The sequence below is a fragment of the Sycon ciliatum genome, chromosome 2 (assembly GCF_964019385.1).
Source record: "Sycon ciliatum chromosome 2, ocSycCili1.1, whole genome shotgun sequence".
NCBI lineage: Eukaryota > Metazoa > Porifera > Calcarea > Leucosolenida > Sycettidae > Sycon > Sycon ciliatum.
Genome location: NC_088644.1, coordinates 43,273,906 through 43,286,872, shown reverse-complemented (window position 1 = coordinate 43,286,872; position 12,967 = coordinate 43,273,906). Strand labels below are relative to the sequence as shown.

The 12,967-nt window shown below is 48.8% G+C and overlaps 2 protein-coding genes across 2 annotated transcripts in view; both read right to left on the bottom strand.

The window, feature by feature from the left end:
* LOC135810206 (uncharacterized) overlaps positions 1-1,166 on the bottom strand; it is an 18,846-nt gene extending 17,680 nt beyond the window's left edge. The window contains exon 1 of the mRNA XM_065323677.1: positions 405-1,166. The gene's annotated coding sequence lies outside the window, so the exon portion shown is untranslated. The remainder of the gene's footprint in view (positions 1-404) is intronic.
* An 8,368-nt stretch (positions 1,167-9,534) lies between these two features.
* On the bottom strand, positions 9,535-12,654 carry LOC135810205 (host cell factor 1-like). The gene has a single exon (XM_065323675.1). The coding sequence runs from the start codon at positions 12,599-12,601 to the stop codon at positions 10,484-10,486; it is 2,118 nt and encodes a 705-aa protein (XP_065179747.1). The 5' UTR covers positions 12,602-12,654; the 3' UTR covers positions 9,535-10,483.
* Positions 12,655-12,967: the final 313 nt, after the last annotated feature.

Here is a 12,967-nt window from a genome sequence, read left to right as displayed (position 1 = left end):
GAAGAACGAGTTTACCAGAACCGTGAAGAAGAGCTGCGGCTTGCCAAGCCGGGGCTAGGCTTGCGCTCGCCGACAATCTTTTTGCACAAGCAACGAAATAAATACTTCTGTGACAAAAGCCATTGCGGAAAGTACAAGCACAAACTCAACAGTGCAAAAGGTCGGATGGGCTGACACGTGGAAACGCCAACAAGGGTCAGGCCGTGGACTTGAAACAGCGTTTGTCATACCAATCCCACTACACCACATAACAGCGAGTATTTTCGGAGTAGTGACAACAGCTGACGTGATGCGTGCATCGTGTTGGTGTTCCAGCAACACACGACCATGCCGGAGATGTTTTCCCCGCAAACAAAACAGGCACGTGTAATAACCCACAACTCAGTTTTCATGCGCTTGCTTACCTCGGCGGAGCGACGTGACAACAGGAAATCCTGGTGTCCGGTACCTTCCGAAACCAGCACTGCAGCTGGCACTGCTGTTGCAGCAATCGCCGCGTCGACTCTCACAACCCGTCCTCCTGCCACGAACTCTACACAACACGATCCGGTCTCCGATCTGTGGTAGTACATGTACTAGTGATTCGTCTCCGATCTGTGGTAGTGATTCGTCTCCGATCTGACAAGCTGCTTGTGACAGTAGACTGAGTAGTGTTCAGGCCAAGTGAAACTGAGCGATGCGACACAAACACTAGCACCGTCGGACGTCGTTCTTCGCAAACGTGTTGTACAGTCATCTACTGTGTGCGGTGCAGACATGCGACTGATACGAAGGTAGTAGATCTAAACTGATGTAGAATAATATACATGCCCCACTACAGGCACTAGTATCGGTGCTTTTCACATTCTGAATCTAGACTGCCTCATCTACGCCCGACTACGGAGCACTTCACACACAACCCTTGACGTATTGATAGCACTCCACTTGCTGAATGCCTCGCCCACCGACCGATCGACAATGCTACGGTCCCCGCTTCAACGATTGGCAAACTACAATGAACAATCATAATCATTGTAGGGAGGTCGGCTGAAGCTAGTGCAGTAGTCATGGTAGTGGCGGATACAGTATCCGGATGTGGGTCTCGGGTGACCGGTGGTGTGGAGGTAGTTCGGTTGAAAGTTTAAAAAAGTGATTTTACTACAAAATGTAGTACTGTAAATAAACGCCACCGCCGCGATTACCGGTACCCGGACCCGTATTATTCACTCCTCAGAGTCCTCACATTGCTAGATGCAGTTGTTTATGTACGTGCATTGATGTTGATCTATTGACTGAGTATTGTAGTTCCGTGGTAGACTAGGAGTAGATCTACGTCGAGTAGGATTACCGTCTGCCATGGTCTACCGACCGTGAACATGGTGAAGACTGTCAAAAGAGGATGGATGCATCGATCGCCTAGTCCAACTCGGCTACACTAGTACTAGACAAGAGTAGTCTACAGCCAGCATCCGCCTCGCCGGACTGCTGCACCAAGACGTCGCCATGCCATGGCATCAACAGGGCTGGCTAGGCTGACGGCCAGTCAACGTCCGCTTCCGATTCCTCCTCACACTGCACTCAGTGTACTGTAGACTGTAAGCAGTCCAAGCCGTATCCAGTCCAAGCCGTATCCAGTCCAAGCCGTATCCAGTCCAAGCCGTACCCAGTCCAAGCTGTGCCCAGTTCAACGCCAGATCAGAGTCTACCATTGTAGTACTACTACTACCCTTTTTATTTTTTTTAATGGCTTTCTCTTCTTCCTCGAATGGTTTACAATCTGTATCACAATTATTTGTGGGTTCAGCAATAAAGGATGTGACTACTACTAGTACTACTACCGGGCAGTACCCGCACATGCCCATGACATTGCACAGACCCAGTCATGACTCATGTAGCATCAGATTAGAATGATAATGATTGTATTTGTACAATCGTGTACAAGTAAATAATTAGTATTTACTTGTAGTATGATTGGGCTACTGGAACTCGACATTCAACTGATCTGCACATCATATCACTCATGAGGGAGTACGAGTCGTAGGTCTACCAGGTCCCCTGTACATGTATTTTTTTACAAACCCCGCTTGATGTAGACTAGCGGTCCCGCTCGGCGGATGCTGTCGTTTTAGGACACCGCATGCACCCTCTTGAAAGTCTCTTATCTTGCCAGCAACCAAGTCTTGCCAGTCTCGATCTCTGTGTACGACACCGAGTCCCTGATGTACATATACATGTGCATCAGATTCTGTATCCAGTGTTGGAGAGACTCCTTCTAATTCTGCTTTGAAACCTAAAAACTAGTAAAAGGCAACACGATGAAAACAGCCCGAGGATAGTGCGAATGTGGAGCGTCTGAGTGGATCAGTCTGTGTTACATGTAGATCTACACTATGGTCTGGATGTAGCGATGGGGGAATGCTTTGGGAATGCACAGTCCTGTACTGTACAGTCAACGTGTAGTGTTCGACAACATCAAAATCCTGTCTTTTGCTCTGCTGCAGACCGGGTAAGGTGCTAGTCACGTGAGTAGATGATTGTGAGAGATTGTTTTCAAAAGGCCAGGCAGGAGAGCTAGAGAGCGGGCACTTCATCAGTTTTTCAAGGCTTTCACTGCAATCCCATATTTGGTGCAGCTCTGCCTGTAGAGGACTTAGTGCTTACTGCTATACATGTACTACTACTAGTAATTTGTAGTGGTGTTTGGACTCAGAGCAACAACAACCACTGATAGTGATACTGATACTACCAAGAGTATAATTAGCTTATTTTACTCTTGATACTACTGGTACTGTACTGACTGACACAGCACAGCCACTGACTCTGATCCTATAATACTAGCACAACTCTGTATCTACTGTATGTAGTATGACATGCATCATGATTACTGTACCTGTAGCCAGTGTAGGACAGCAACAGTGGTCCCTTTATAATCCACACCTTTTGTGCTAAGGATTAGGGAGGGTGCTGGATTAGGGAGGGTGCTGGATCAGGGAGGGTGCTGGATTAGGGAGGGTGCTGGATTAGGGAGGGTGCTGGATTAGGGAGGGTGCTGGATTAGGAAGGGTGCTGGATTAGGGAGGGTGCTGGATTAGGGAGGGTGCTGGATTAGGGAGGGTGCTGGATTAGGGAGGGTGCTGGATTAGGGAGGGTGCTGGATTAGGAAGGGTGCTGGATTAGGGAGGGTGCTGGATTAGGGAGGGTGCTGGATTAGGGAGGGTGCTGGATTAGGGAGGGTGCTGGATTAGGGAGGGTGCTGGATTAGGAAGGGTGCTGGATTAGGGAGGGTGCTGGATTAGGGAGGGTGCTGGATTAGGGAGGGTGCTGGATTAGGGAGGGTGCTGGATTAGGAAGGGTGCTGGATTAGGGAGGGTGCTGGATTAGGAAGGGTGCTGGATTAGGGAGGGTGCTGGATTAGGGAGGGTGCTGGATTAGGGAGGGTGCTGGATTAGGGAGGGTGCTGGATTAGGGAGGGTGCTGGATTAAGGAGGGTGCTGGATTAGGGAGGGTGCTGGATTAGGGAGGGTGCTGGATTAGGGAGGGTGCTGGATTAGGGAGGGTGCTGGATTAAGGAGGGTGCTGGATTAGGGAGGGTGCTGGATTAGGGAGGGTGCTGGATTAGGGAGGGTGCTGGATTAGGGAGGGTGCTGGATTTACAACTCTGATTTTCTGCTGCAATGTGCATGAAGAGGACATTCAGGTTACTGAAAATTATGCTGCTTTATAGAGGCTGGCCTAAAAAGTGCTGGATTATGCCGGGGATGGCCGCAGTGTACTGATTGGTTGTTGGGGTTTTGTTTGTTCTTGTGTAGGGAATCTGTGCACCTCATGGCGTGGATTATGGGAAATTCTGGTATATCCAGGGTACAGGTAGGGCCATGTAGAGATGCACTACGCACTATGAATCATCGTCACCAGTGATGTACATGTACATGAGCTGTGGTAGTGCAGTGCTGCAACATTCCGCGTCCAGCCGGGGACACGTTAGCCATCAGCCGGCAGCCACTTAAATACTGTAACGGCCTCAGAGGAAACTAAGGTGAAGAAGTGTGGTGTGTGTGCATGTATCCACATAGACTAGACCCAGGCTAAAACTCTGTCACAAAACTTAAATTTTGTTCTTAAAAGAAGCCACCTGGGAATCGAGGCCTCCTGGGAATCGAGGCCACCTGGGTAGACCTTGGCAGATGATGCTGGCAGAAAAATCACTGGGTGAGTTTTCTGCATGTTCAGATGAGGAAGAGGAACAGACATCACGGAATTGTCTGCCACAATACGCCTTGTATGGTTCTGCCGGTTTCAAGGTTTCTTGAGCAGCCAGAGTCTGCCAATTTTCGAGCTGATTATTTGGCGTGCACTACATCTGAGATTGGAAGACACCCGCTTGCGATTTGTGCGTGTCCGTCAGCAGTCCCCTGGCCTGCGTGGCTGGAGATAGAGACTGGCTGCACACAGCAAAATCTGTCTAAGCCGACCGCTCAAGGGACCTTACAAATGTGGTCCCGTGTACAGGTGGTCTCCTTATCCAGGGTCATTTGACAAGAAATGATTATTATTATAAGCACTATCGCGATGTAAGCGGGGATGCCTACTTCACTTGTGCCATCCCAGGTCATTTGACAAGAAATGATTTTCCTTCTGAGTCAAAATGGCCCTCTACGGCAGCTGGATGCCTTATCAAAGTGGTCGTCTTGACAGGTCTCACAGTATTCGGATCTCTGAAATGATGAAATAGGGACAGCCCCTGGGAAGTTAAGCCTATAATCAAATTTTCACCAATTGTTGTAGTCTTCGGGGTGCTGAGTCGAATGATCTTGGTCTGAGTAAGCTGAGACGCTCCGTTCCTCCTTTATTATGTAAGTTTATTCCCAATTGAACTCGCGCACTTCCACCGAAACTGGATGATTGTGCCCTACTAGATGGGGATTTATATGCAAAACGTCACTAAAAGTGTCATTTCGTTCTTATAAAAGCACGGATGACTGCGATTGGCCCATATGTTGTAGTCAGGGAGTCGTCAAATACCGGTATTTGACGACTCCCTGGTTGTAGTCTTTCGGACGCCAAGTCGACTGATGTTGGTCCGAGAAAGCTGCTATGCAGCGTCCGGCCAGTACTCTCAACCGAACATAGTCAAGTTGAATAAGCGGCCACGTGCTCATGCGTGCACAAGTCACCTGGTCACCGTGCCTGCAGGGTACAACTTACAGCCTGTTTGGGCACGTTCCTGTGACCCGAGTTGAACCTTGGTGTGAAAGTTGTAGCCTGCAGGCACGGTGACTTGTGCACACATGAGCACGTGACCCCTCATTCAACTATGTTCGATTGGGAATATGGGCCGAACGCTGTATCGCAGCTTTCTCAGACCAAAACCAGTTGACTCAGCGTCCGAAAGACTACAACATATAGGCCAATCGCGGTCATCCGTGCTTTTATAAGAACGAAATGGCGCTTTTAGTGACATTTTGCGTACAAATCCCCATCTAGTAGGGCGCAGTCACCCAGTTTCGGTGGAAGTGCGCGAGTTCGATTGGGAATAAAGGAGGAACGGAGCGTCTCAGCTTCTTCGGACCAAGACCATTGAACTCAGCACCCCGAAGACTACAACTGGTGAAAGTTTGATTTTTAGGCTTAACATCCCCTTTAAACTCGGATGGTGAGTAGGCACCGGCGGATAATACCGGCAGAAAAATTGGCAGAATTCGGTACTTTTTCTGGTAAGTTTCATGCATGTTTGGTATGTGGATAAAGAAATGGAGCAGAATTCGAGGAATTGCCCGCCATAAGGTTTGTATGGTTCTGCCAATTTCACTGCTTTTCGAGCAGAATCTGCCAGACTGCCACCTTTTTGAGCAGAATCCGCCGGTGCCTAGCGGTGAGCCAATTTTACAAGTACACTCATACCTTGGTTATCCGGACTCAAAGTTACAGGCACTTCGGTCTACCGGGCACCCTTTGAGCGCGTTTCGGTGGAAATGTTACTGCTTTTTTGTCACTTTTGTGGAATTAGTGATGTCACATGCCACATAGCTAACTGTTATGGCCTTTCTCCATCAAAGTGTATGTGATTCAGAGTTACGAACATTTCGAAGTTTATAATACGGGCCCGAACCGCCCGGATAAACGAGGTAAATGTACAAGTGCATCATGGAAAAGAGTAAAGACAATAGTGTTACCAGTTACTGTAAAAATAGTGTAAAATTAATATACAAAAGTACCGCAACAAGGAGGACTAATTTCGCTGCAAAACGATATTTGTAGGGCACACAACGAGAAAGAACGAGAGGATTTGTTCAGACTGTCATTACTAATTATTAGTCCTCAGTGTTCCTGTATTAAAAGCTGCTGTCTCTGAAACGTTTGTATGCAAACTAGCAGTACTTCTTTAATTTCGGCTTTATTCGGCACCTACTCCAAATGCCTCGATTTTCAAATTTAGGCATTTTGGGTATGTTAGGTCCAACAGGTCCAACAGGAGAACAACGTAGCGAGCTTCGAGGTTGTTATCGAGAATCAAAGAGTCGAGCATCAACAGGTATTTAAATGGCTAAATGCTGATGAAATTTTTCACATCTGCTTTGGTAATTATCATGATCAACATACAATAATTATTGTTGTCCTTACTCAGTCGCCTGGTTGTCGGCCACTCTGTCATTGATCCTGACTCCTGAGGCTTACATAAGCTATTGACGGACAAAAGCAATGCTTACATGTATACTACCAGATGTACAGGTCAATGAATAACTACATGTACGTGCAAATAGCGGTGTCGTTAGCTCTTACATTGTGACCACAAGAATAGAAAAGCTGACAGGATCGCTTAGACTAAATAATTAAGTGCACATGGTATGGACCAATGTCACATTTGCCTGACGGTGCTGGTACAGACTGTGAATTTCTGACAGTGTGGACGGCTTTTAGATGTTTGCACGGTGCTAGGGACCGGTGGATTCTCCTCGAAAAGGTGGCAGATTCTGCTCGAAAAGCAGTGAAGTTGGCAGAACCATACAAACCTTATGGCGGGCAATTCCTCGAATTCTGCTCCATTTCTTTATCCACATACCAAACATGCATGAAACTTACCAGAAAAAGTACCGAATTCTGCCAATTGTTCTGCCGGCATAATCCGCCGGTGCCTACACGGTGCACATCACTTTCCGAGTTTGCCTGCTGCTGAAACTATATTATTAGTCTTGTATGGTATGGACTTGGATGGAGAGCCAAAGATAAATGTGTAGGGAAAAAAGAACCAAGGAACTACATTTACAAGTTACGCTATAATTTCCACTAACACCACCAGTTACTAAACAATAAGCTTAACCGTGCAATGTTATCACATGAGCTCATTGTTTAGTAACTGGTGGTGTTAGTGGACATTATAGCGTCACTTGTAGTTCCCTGGTCCTTTTCACATTTTCTATAAATTTACTGTATGGTATGATCTGTATTTCCTTGGCGCCAACAGGCTGAATCCCCCGCCCGTCCCGTCCCACGCCGTCAAGTTGAGCGTCTGTTGTTGTCTGTTTCGGTCGTGTTCGGTTGGATCTTTGTAGCAACTTTTTTTACTCGAACCTGGACGGTCCAAATCTTACGAATATTCGTTATGCGCAGCCTCTCTAACATGACCCGGTCAGCCGACCTGAAACAAGGTTACCATATTTTCTCCAATAAGACCCCAGTCTCTAATAATGACCCGGGCGGGGTGAGAGTTGTTCGCAATAATCAAAGCACAGTCTCTAATGATAGCGCGGGCCACAATTGAAGCGTATAATGACTGCATATAAAAAACAGCAGTGTCGCATGCCAAGCACATAATATTTGTAAGGAGATTTTCAGTCTACTACTTCCCTCCTGGCGCCCATGTTTGTATTGTGAAACATCAGTTTTGACAATATTCCTGAGTTTAGGGTTGAGATAATGAGTCTTGCTACAGTCAGCTTATGCCTATAGTACAGTCGACCTACCCTTATAACGATATTTGCGTCCGACCAAGAAATATTGTTATAAGGGTAATATTGTTATAAGGGTAACTGGTTCATGCATACATGTACGTCATAATGCATGAATTTAGTTCATTTCTTACTCTCTTCATAGCGTCAAAAACGTATGTACATGCACATTATGTACACAGCAAGGTGCCCACTGGTGCCCTCATCGCATTTCGTCATGTCCTAACTGTTACTGTTAGCGACTTATCAAGTGAAGCTTGCCCTACAGTACAGTGGACTCTACATATTCCCTGCTGGATATTCCCTGCTGGATATTCCCTGCTGGATATTCCCTGCTGGATATTGTTATAAAAATGGAAAATGTCGATTGGTCAGCCCATGTTTTTTGGGGTAATATCGTTATAGCAATACCGGTATTGTTATACTTGAAGTAAGGGTAAGGCGTTGTATACAAAAGTCAACGGAGTGATTTGGTTTGGCAGAAAAATACGTTATAAGGGTAATATCGTTATAGGGAAGTAGTGGTTGCGACTTCGGCGGTGATTTGTAAGAAAGGGTTTGCTCCCCACACCGGAGCTCGCGCTATTCCGCCGACTTTACTTGACACTTGACTGACTCACGACTGCCATCCAGAGCACACGAGAAGTCCATCGAACCTTCGACTCGGCAAACCTGCAAGAAAGCACCACTCCCTGCTCAATACACAGTGTTTCGGGGAATTCACCCCTCATCAGTTGAGCTTGAGTAGGCTGAGGAAGATTGTGGCTGAAGAGCACCACTTATATAGTGCTCTCCAGGCACAAACATCACCAGGGATACAAACTTACAGAGACGCTCCATTTCCAGCGCGACAAACACCTCGTGAACACCAGATAGCAGCGTGAGTCAGTGTCGCTCCTGGACGGTGAGACCAGACGTTGAGGACCCTCGGTCATTCGCAACGCTGTCACCTCCAAACCAACTAGTCGCAAGCCCGCGCTGGGCACAACAGTACGAAGTAGTGGTTGCGACTTCGGCGATGATTTGTAAGAAAGGGTTTGCTTCCCACACTGGAGCTCGTGCTAAAGTAAAGTCGGCGGAATAGCGCGAGCTCCAGCGTGGGGAGCAAACCCCATCGTTATAGGGGTTATCGTTATAAGGGTAGGTTGACTGTATATAGACTGAAGTTGGCTTGATAGTGGAGCATTGAAAAAATAAAAGCACAGTCTCCAATAACAGCACAATCTCTGATAGTAGCGCGGGTAGAGCTGTCACTTAAACAATAAGAACCCGGGCTCTTATTAGAGAAAATACGGTACTAGTACTTGGTTACTAGTATGCACTCTTGATTGCACATACCGTGCGAGCGGTATATCCACCGGGGCCAAGAGCCCAACAGAGAACTGAAAGTGCAGTACCGTAGCATGGTCCGTGAAGCTTTCCCAGACTGAAGGCATCTCAGTTGTGTACAAGGACTGTACTGTCATGTACACACGTGCGACTACATACACACAGACACTCACACATGCACATGCACAGACACTCACACATGCACAGACACCCACACGCACACAGTGCACACACACACACACACACATTCGTATGCACGCCCACCAAACACTCCAAAACGTCGTTGCAAAAACACACTTCAAATTTTTAACCAAAAACACGTTGTTCAAGTAACAGTAAAAAAAAGGTTTGACGCCGATAATTCAAGATCAGCTACAGCTAGACAATGAAACAAGACAAGCAGAAGAGCAGATGGAAAACAAGAACAAAAGCACTACGTGTACACCAGTATCGCTTCTGTACCAGTATGTCTGCATACTACCGCGATGCCGATACTACTACTACTACCTACAGACTATGTATAAAGAGTATAGTCCGTCCAAAACAAAGGGCAGCAATCACACAAAGACTTCGTACAGCTAAAAACAAAAACAAAAAGCCTGGCAGCTTGGGCAGCGAGCACGCACACACACACACACACGCACGCACACAGAACATAATTACAGAAAAGCCAGCATGTACAAGAACGGGCGGTGTGAGGCACCAAAGGAGAGCATATATAAGCCAGCTATATACACAATAAACAAGCAATGTGGTCTTGACGAGCTCGTCCGGACAAAGCATCGGTCCATCCCGGGGTGAGCAGGCACAGCATCAATGCGGCCGCCCCAACTAAGTCCTATCCTTACATGGAATCGCCACGGCAACCGTACACGGTATCGCATAGCACTGGAGAAGCGGACAACGACGGGGATAAAAAAATGTACAAATATCTACTAGGGGAGAGTAAACGTAATAGAAAGTAGCGAGCGGCGGCAGCAGCAAGATACCTAAGCCAAGATGGCACCGTACAAACACACACACACACACATGTTCACATGTTCACACGTACACACACACACACACACACTAACAAGCAGTAGGGGTGGCAAGCACGCACAGAGGCCAAACACTAGCACGGGTAGCAACAACAGCAGCAGCAACACACAACTGGAAAGGCTACAGTTCAGTCCGGAGGAGAGCAAGACATGGGTTAGTGTGTTGTCCAGGTCGTCCACACCACACACTACTTACTCGAGTTTGGACTTCTTCGCCTCACCGCCCGCACCTGCAGCTGCATCTACAGGACGTTTCTGACTGGTAGGGGCGGTTGCCTCGGATTTGACTTCCTGTAACCATCTGACCTGGGTAGCCGGACCGTAGCCCTTCTCATTGCGCGCCGCAATGCGGAAGATGATAGCCGGCTTTGTCGTGACATCCACGTGCGCAGAGGACAAGCTTGTTGAGGAGACGGTACACAGTGGCTCAGCGCCGCAGTAGACACGCACAAACGCCAGCTGCACGGCCTGCGTGGCGCTGGCAGCTGCCGCCGCCTGGCTCGGACTGCGGATCGCCAGATACACAGAGTACTCGGTGATTGTACCGGCGGAGTTAGCCGGAGGCTCCCAGCTCAGATGCGCCCCGTCACTACCCTTGCTTATACGAATTGCACTCGGCGCACCCGGGAAACCAGGCAAGCAAGTCTTGAATGCAGCGATGTCCGAAAACTCTCCCACTCCGCATGCGTTGATGGCCGCCACGCGGAATTTATATGCTGTGCCCGGCTGCAGCTCGACACGATTCGCTGGATTGTTCATTGTGGGATCGGTTTCACCGAGCACGTTGGCATCACTGGGCAAGTCGTCAGACTCGGTGTTCGCATAGTGCGTCACAACCATGGTCGTCTGCTTGCATCGGCCAACGTTGTACCAGTGCAGGCCTGCGCTGCTAGCAGCTTCTGACGAGGTCTCATTGGCAGTGACAGCTGTAGCACCGCTACTTGTCTGTCCCGAGGAAGCAGGCCCAGTAGCGGCACCACTGGCTGCTGCAGATTTACTGGGGGCGTCATACTTCTGTACCTGCAGGATGTAATTCTCGGCCGTTGGCGTTCCCGACCAGCACACCTCCAGCGTATTGGTCGAAGCCCTGACCAGCTGAACACGAGGTGGTGCTGGCGGGCGCTCCGTCTCCAGATACCATAGGTCGCGGCAGCACTGCTGGTTCTGCGACAGCTTGCGATGGCCGTCGCGGCCAGACCAGATGTACATACGAGTGTCCACGCCCGCTGCACAGTGGCCGGCGCGAGAGCGAGGACACAGGTCCTCCTTGACAGACTCCGCCACGCAGAGCGACTCCCAGGCGCGTGTGCCCAGATTGTATCTAACCAAACTGTTCGTGCACTTCCACTCGCGCTCGTGCTCCGCGAGGTCTTCATTGTTCGGCAAGCTCTCGCCGCCCGATGGTGCTCTGGCGTCGGTGGTTGCAGTGCTTGAGCGGTTTAATAATTTAGTAGCACCCGCCTGCGCTAGACTCATTGTTCCATACTTATCATCCGGATCCAGAGGTACCCAGCCTCCGTAAACATACATTTTATCCTTGATCAGTACTGCTGTGTGTAAGCTGCGCGGTGAGGGAGGTAAGCCGCTACCCGCCGACACCTCATACCACGTCATATATTTTATGTCCAGCATCCATAGATCGTTCATACGGTGACCGCACATTCCGCCAAACACGAGCAGTTTTCCACCCTCGCCACCGTGCGAGTCGCTGCTGCTTATCGACACGCACGAGTGCGATTCGCGTTCGTGCGGCAGCGGCCCGCTCGTAGTGGGTACACCCCAGTGCAGTGTGGTGCCTTCCTTCACGTCCAGTGTGAACAGATCGTTCAGATAGCGTGGAACATTCCTCTTCATCTCCTGTGCATCGTTTGCCAGACCAGCAAAAATGTAAGCTCGTTCTCCGACCAAGTTGAAACTATGACCTAACCTGGGACATGGGGGTTCCCCCAACGGAGTGAGACGCCGCCATTCCCAACGGCTGGCAAGCAATTCATACAAATCATTCGTGTATCGTCCGTACTCCACCATGCCTCCGAATATCAATAGACGAACACCATCACAAATGAATCCAAATGCTGCACAGCCACTGGGGATATCCCCTCGTACTGGTGGAGTAAACCATTGATTTGTAGCAGTATTGAGCACGTGGAGCTCATCAACAATTCCTTCATTGCCACCGCCAAAGATAATTATCAAATCACGAATTGCCACTGCTCTATGTCCATGCCTTGGCCTTGGGTTGGGACCAGTCATGTCCCTGAGCGGAATTTGCCTCCATCGCGGCTTCGTGCGCACAGGACGCGAGGCCATTTTTCCAAACTCTTCCAAATTCCCCTAGGAACCGCGCATGCGTACTTCAAGAATAAATGAATGTACGGGACGAACGTGATGGCATACGCGCCTACACGTGTGCTGACTGCTGTACGATGCCGAATCTCGCTGCAGGCATGCATGCTGCACTGATGGCGAAAGCTTCAAAAAATAATGGGCATACCGTTTCCCTCAAACTAGTCAAGACATACTGTCAGTCGACTAGTCCCAGGCCAGCTTGGCGCGTCGAGCGAGTTCACTGTGCACATGTGGAGCCTTTTTCCTGTTTTGCTAGCTGGCCCTTGGCTTTGGCTTTGTGTTCGAGGATGGAACCTGTGGTGATTTTTCTGGCTTGCTTTATCCATT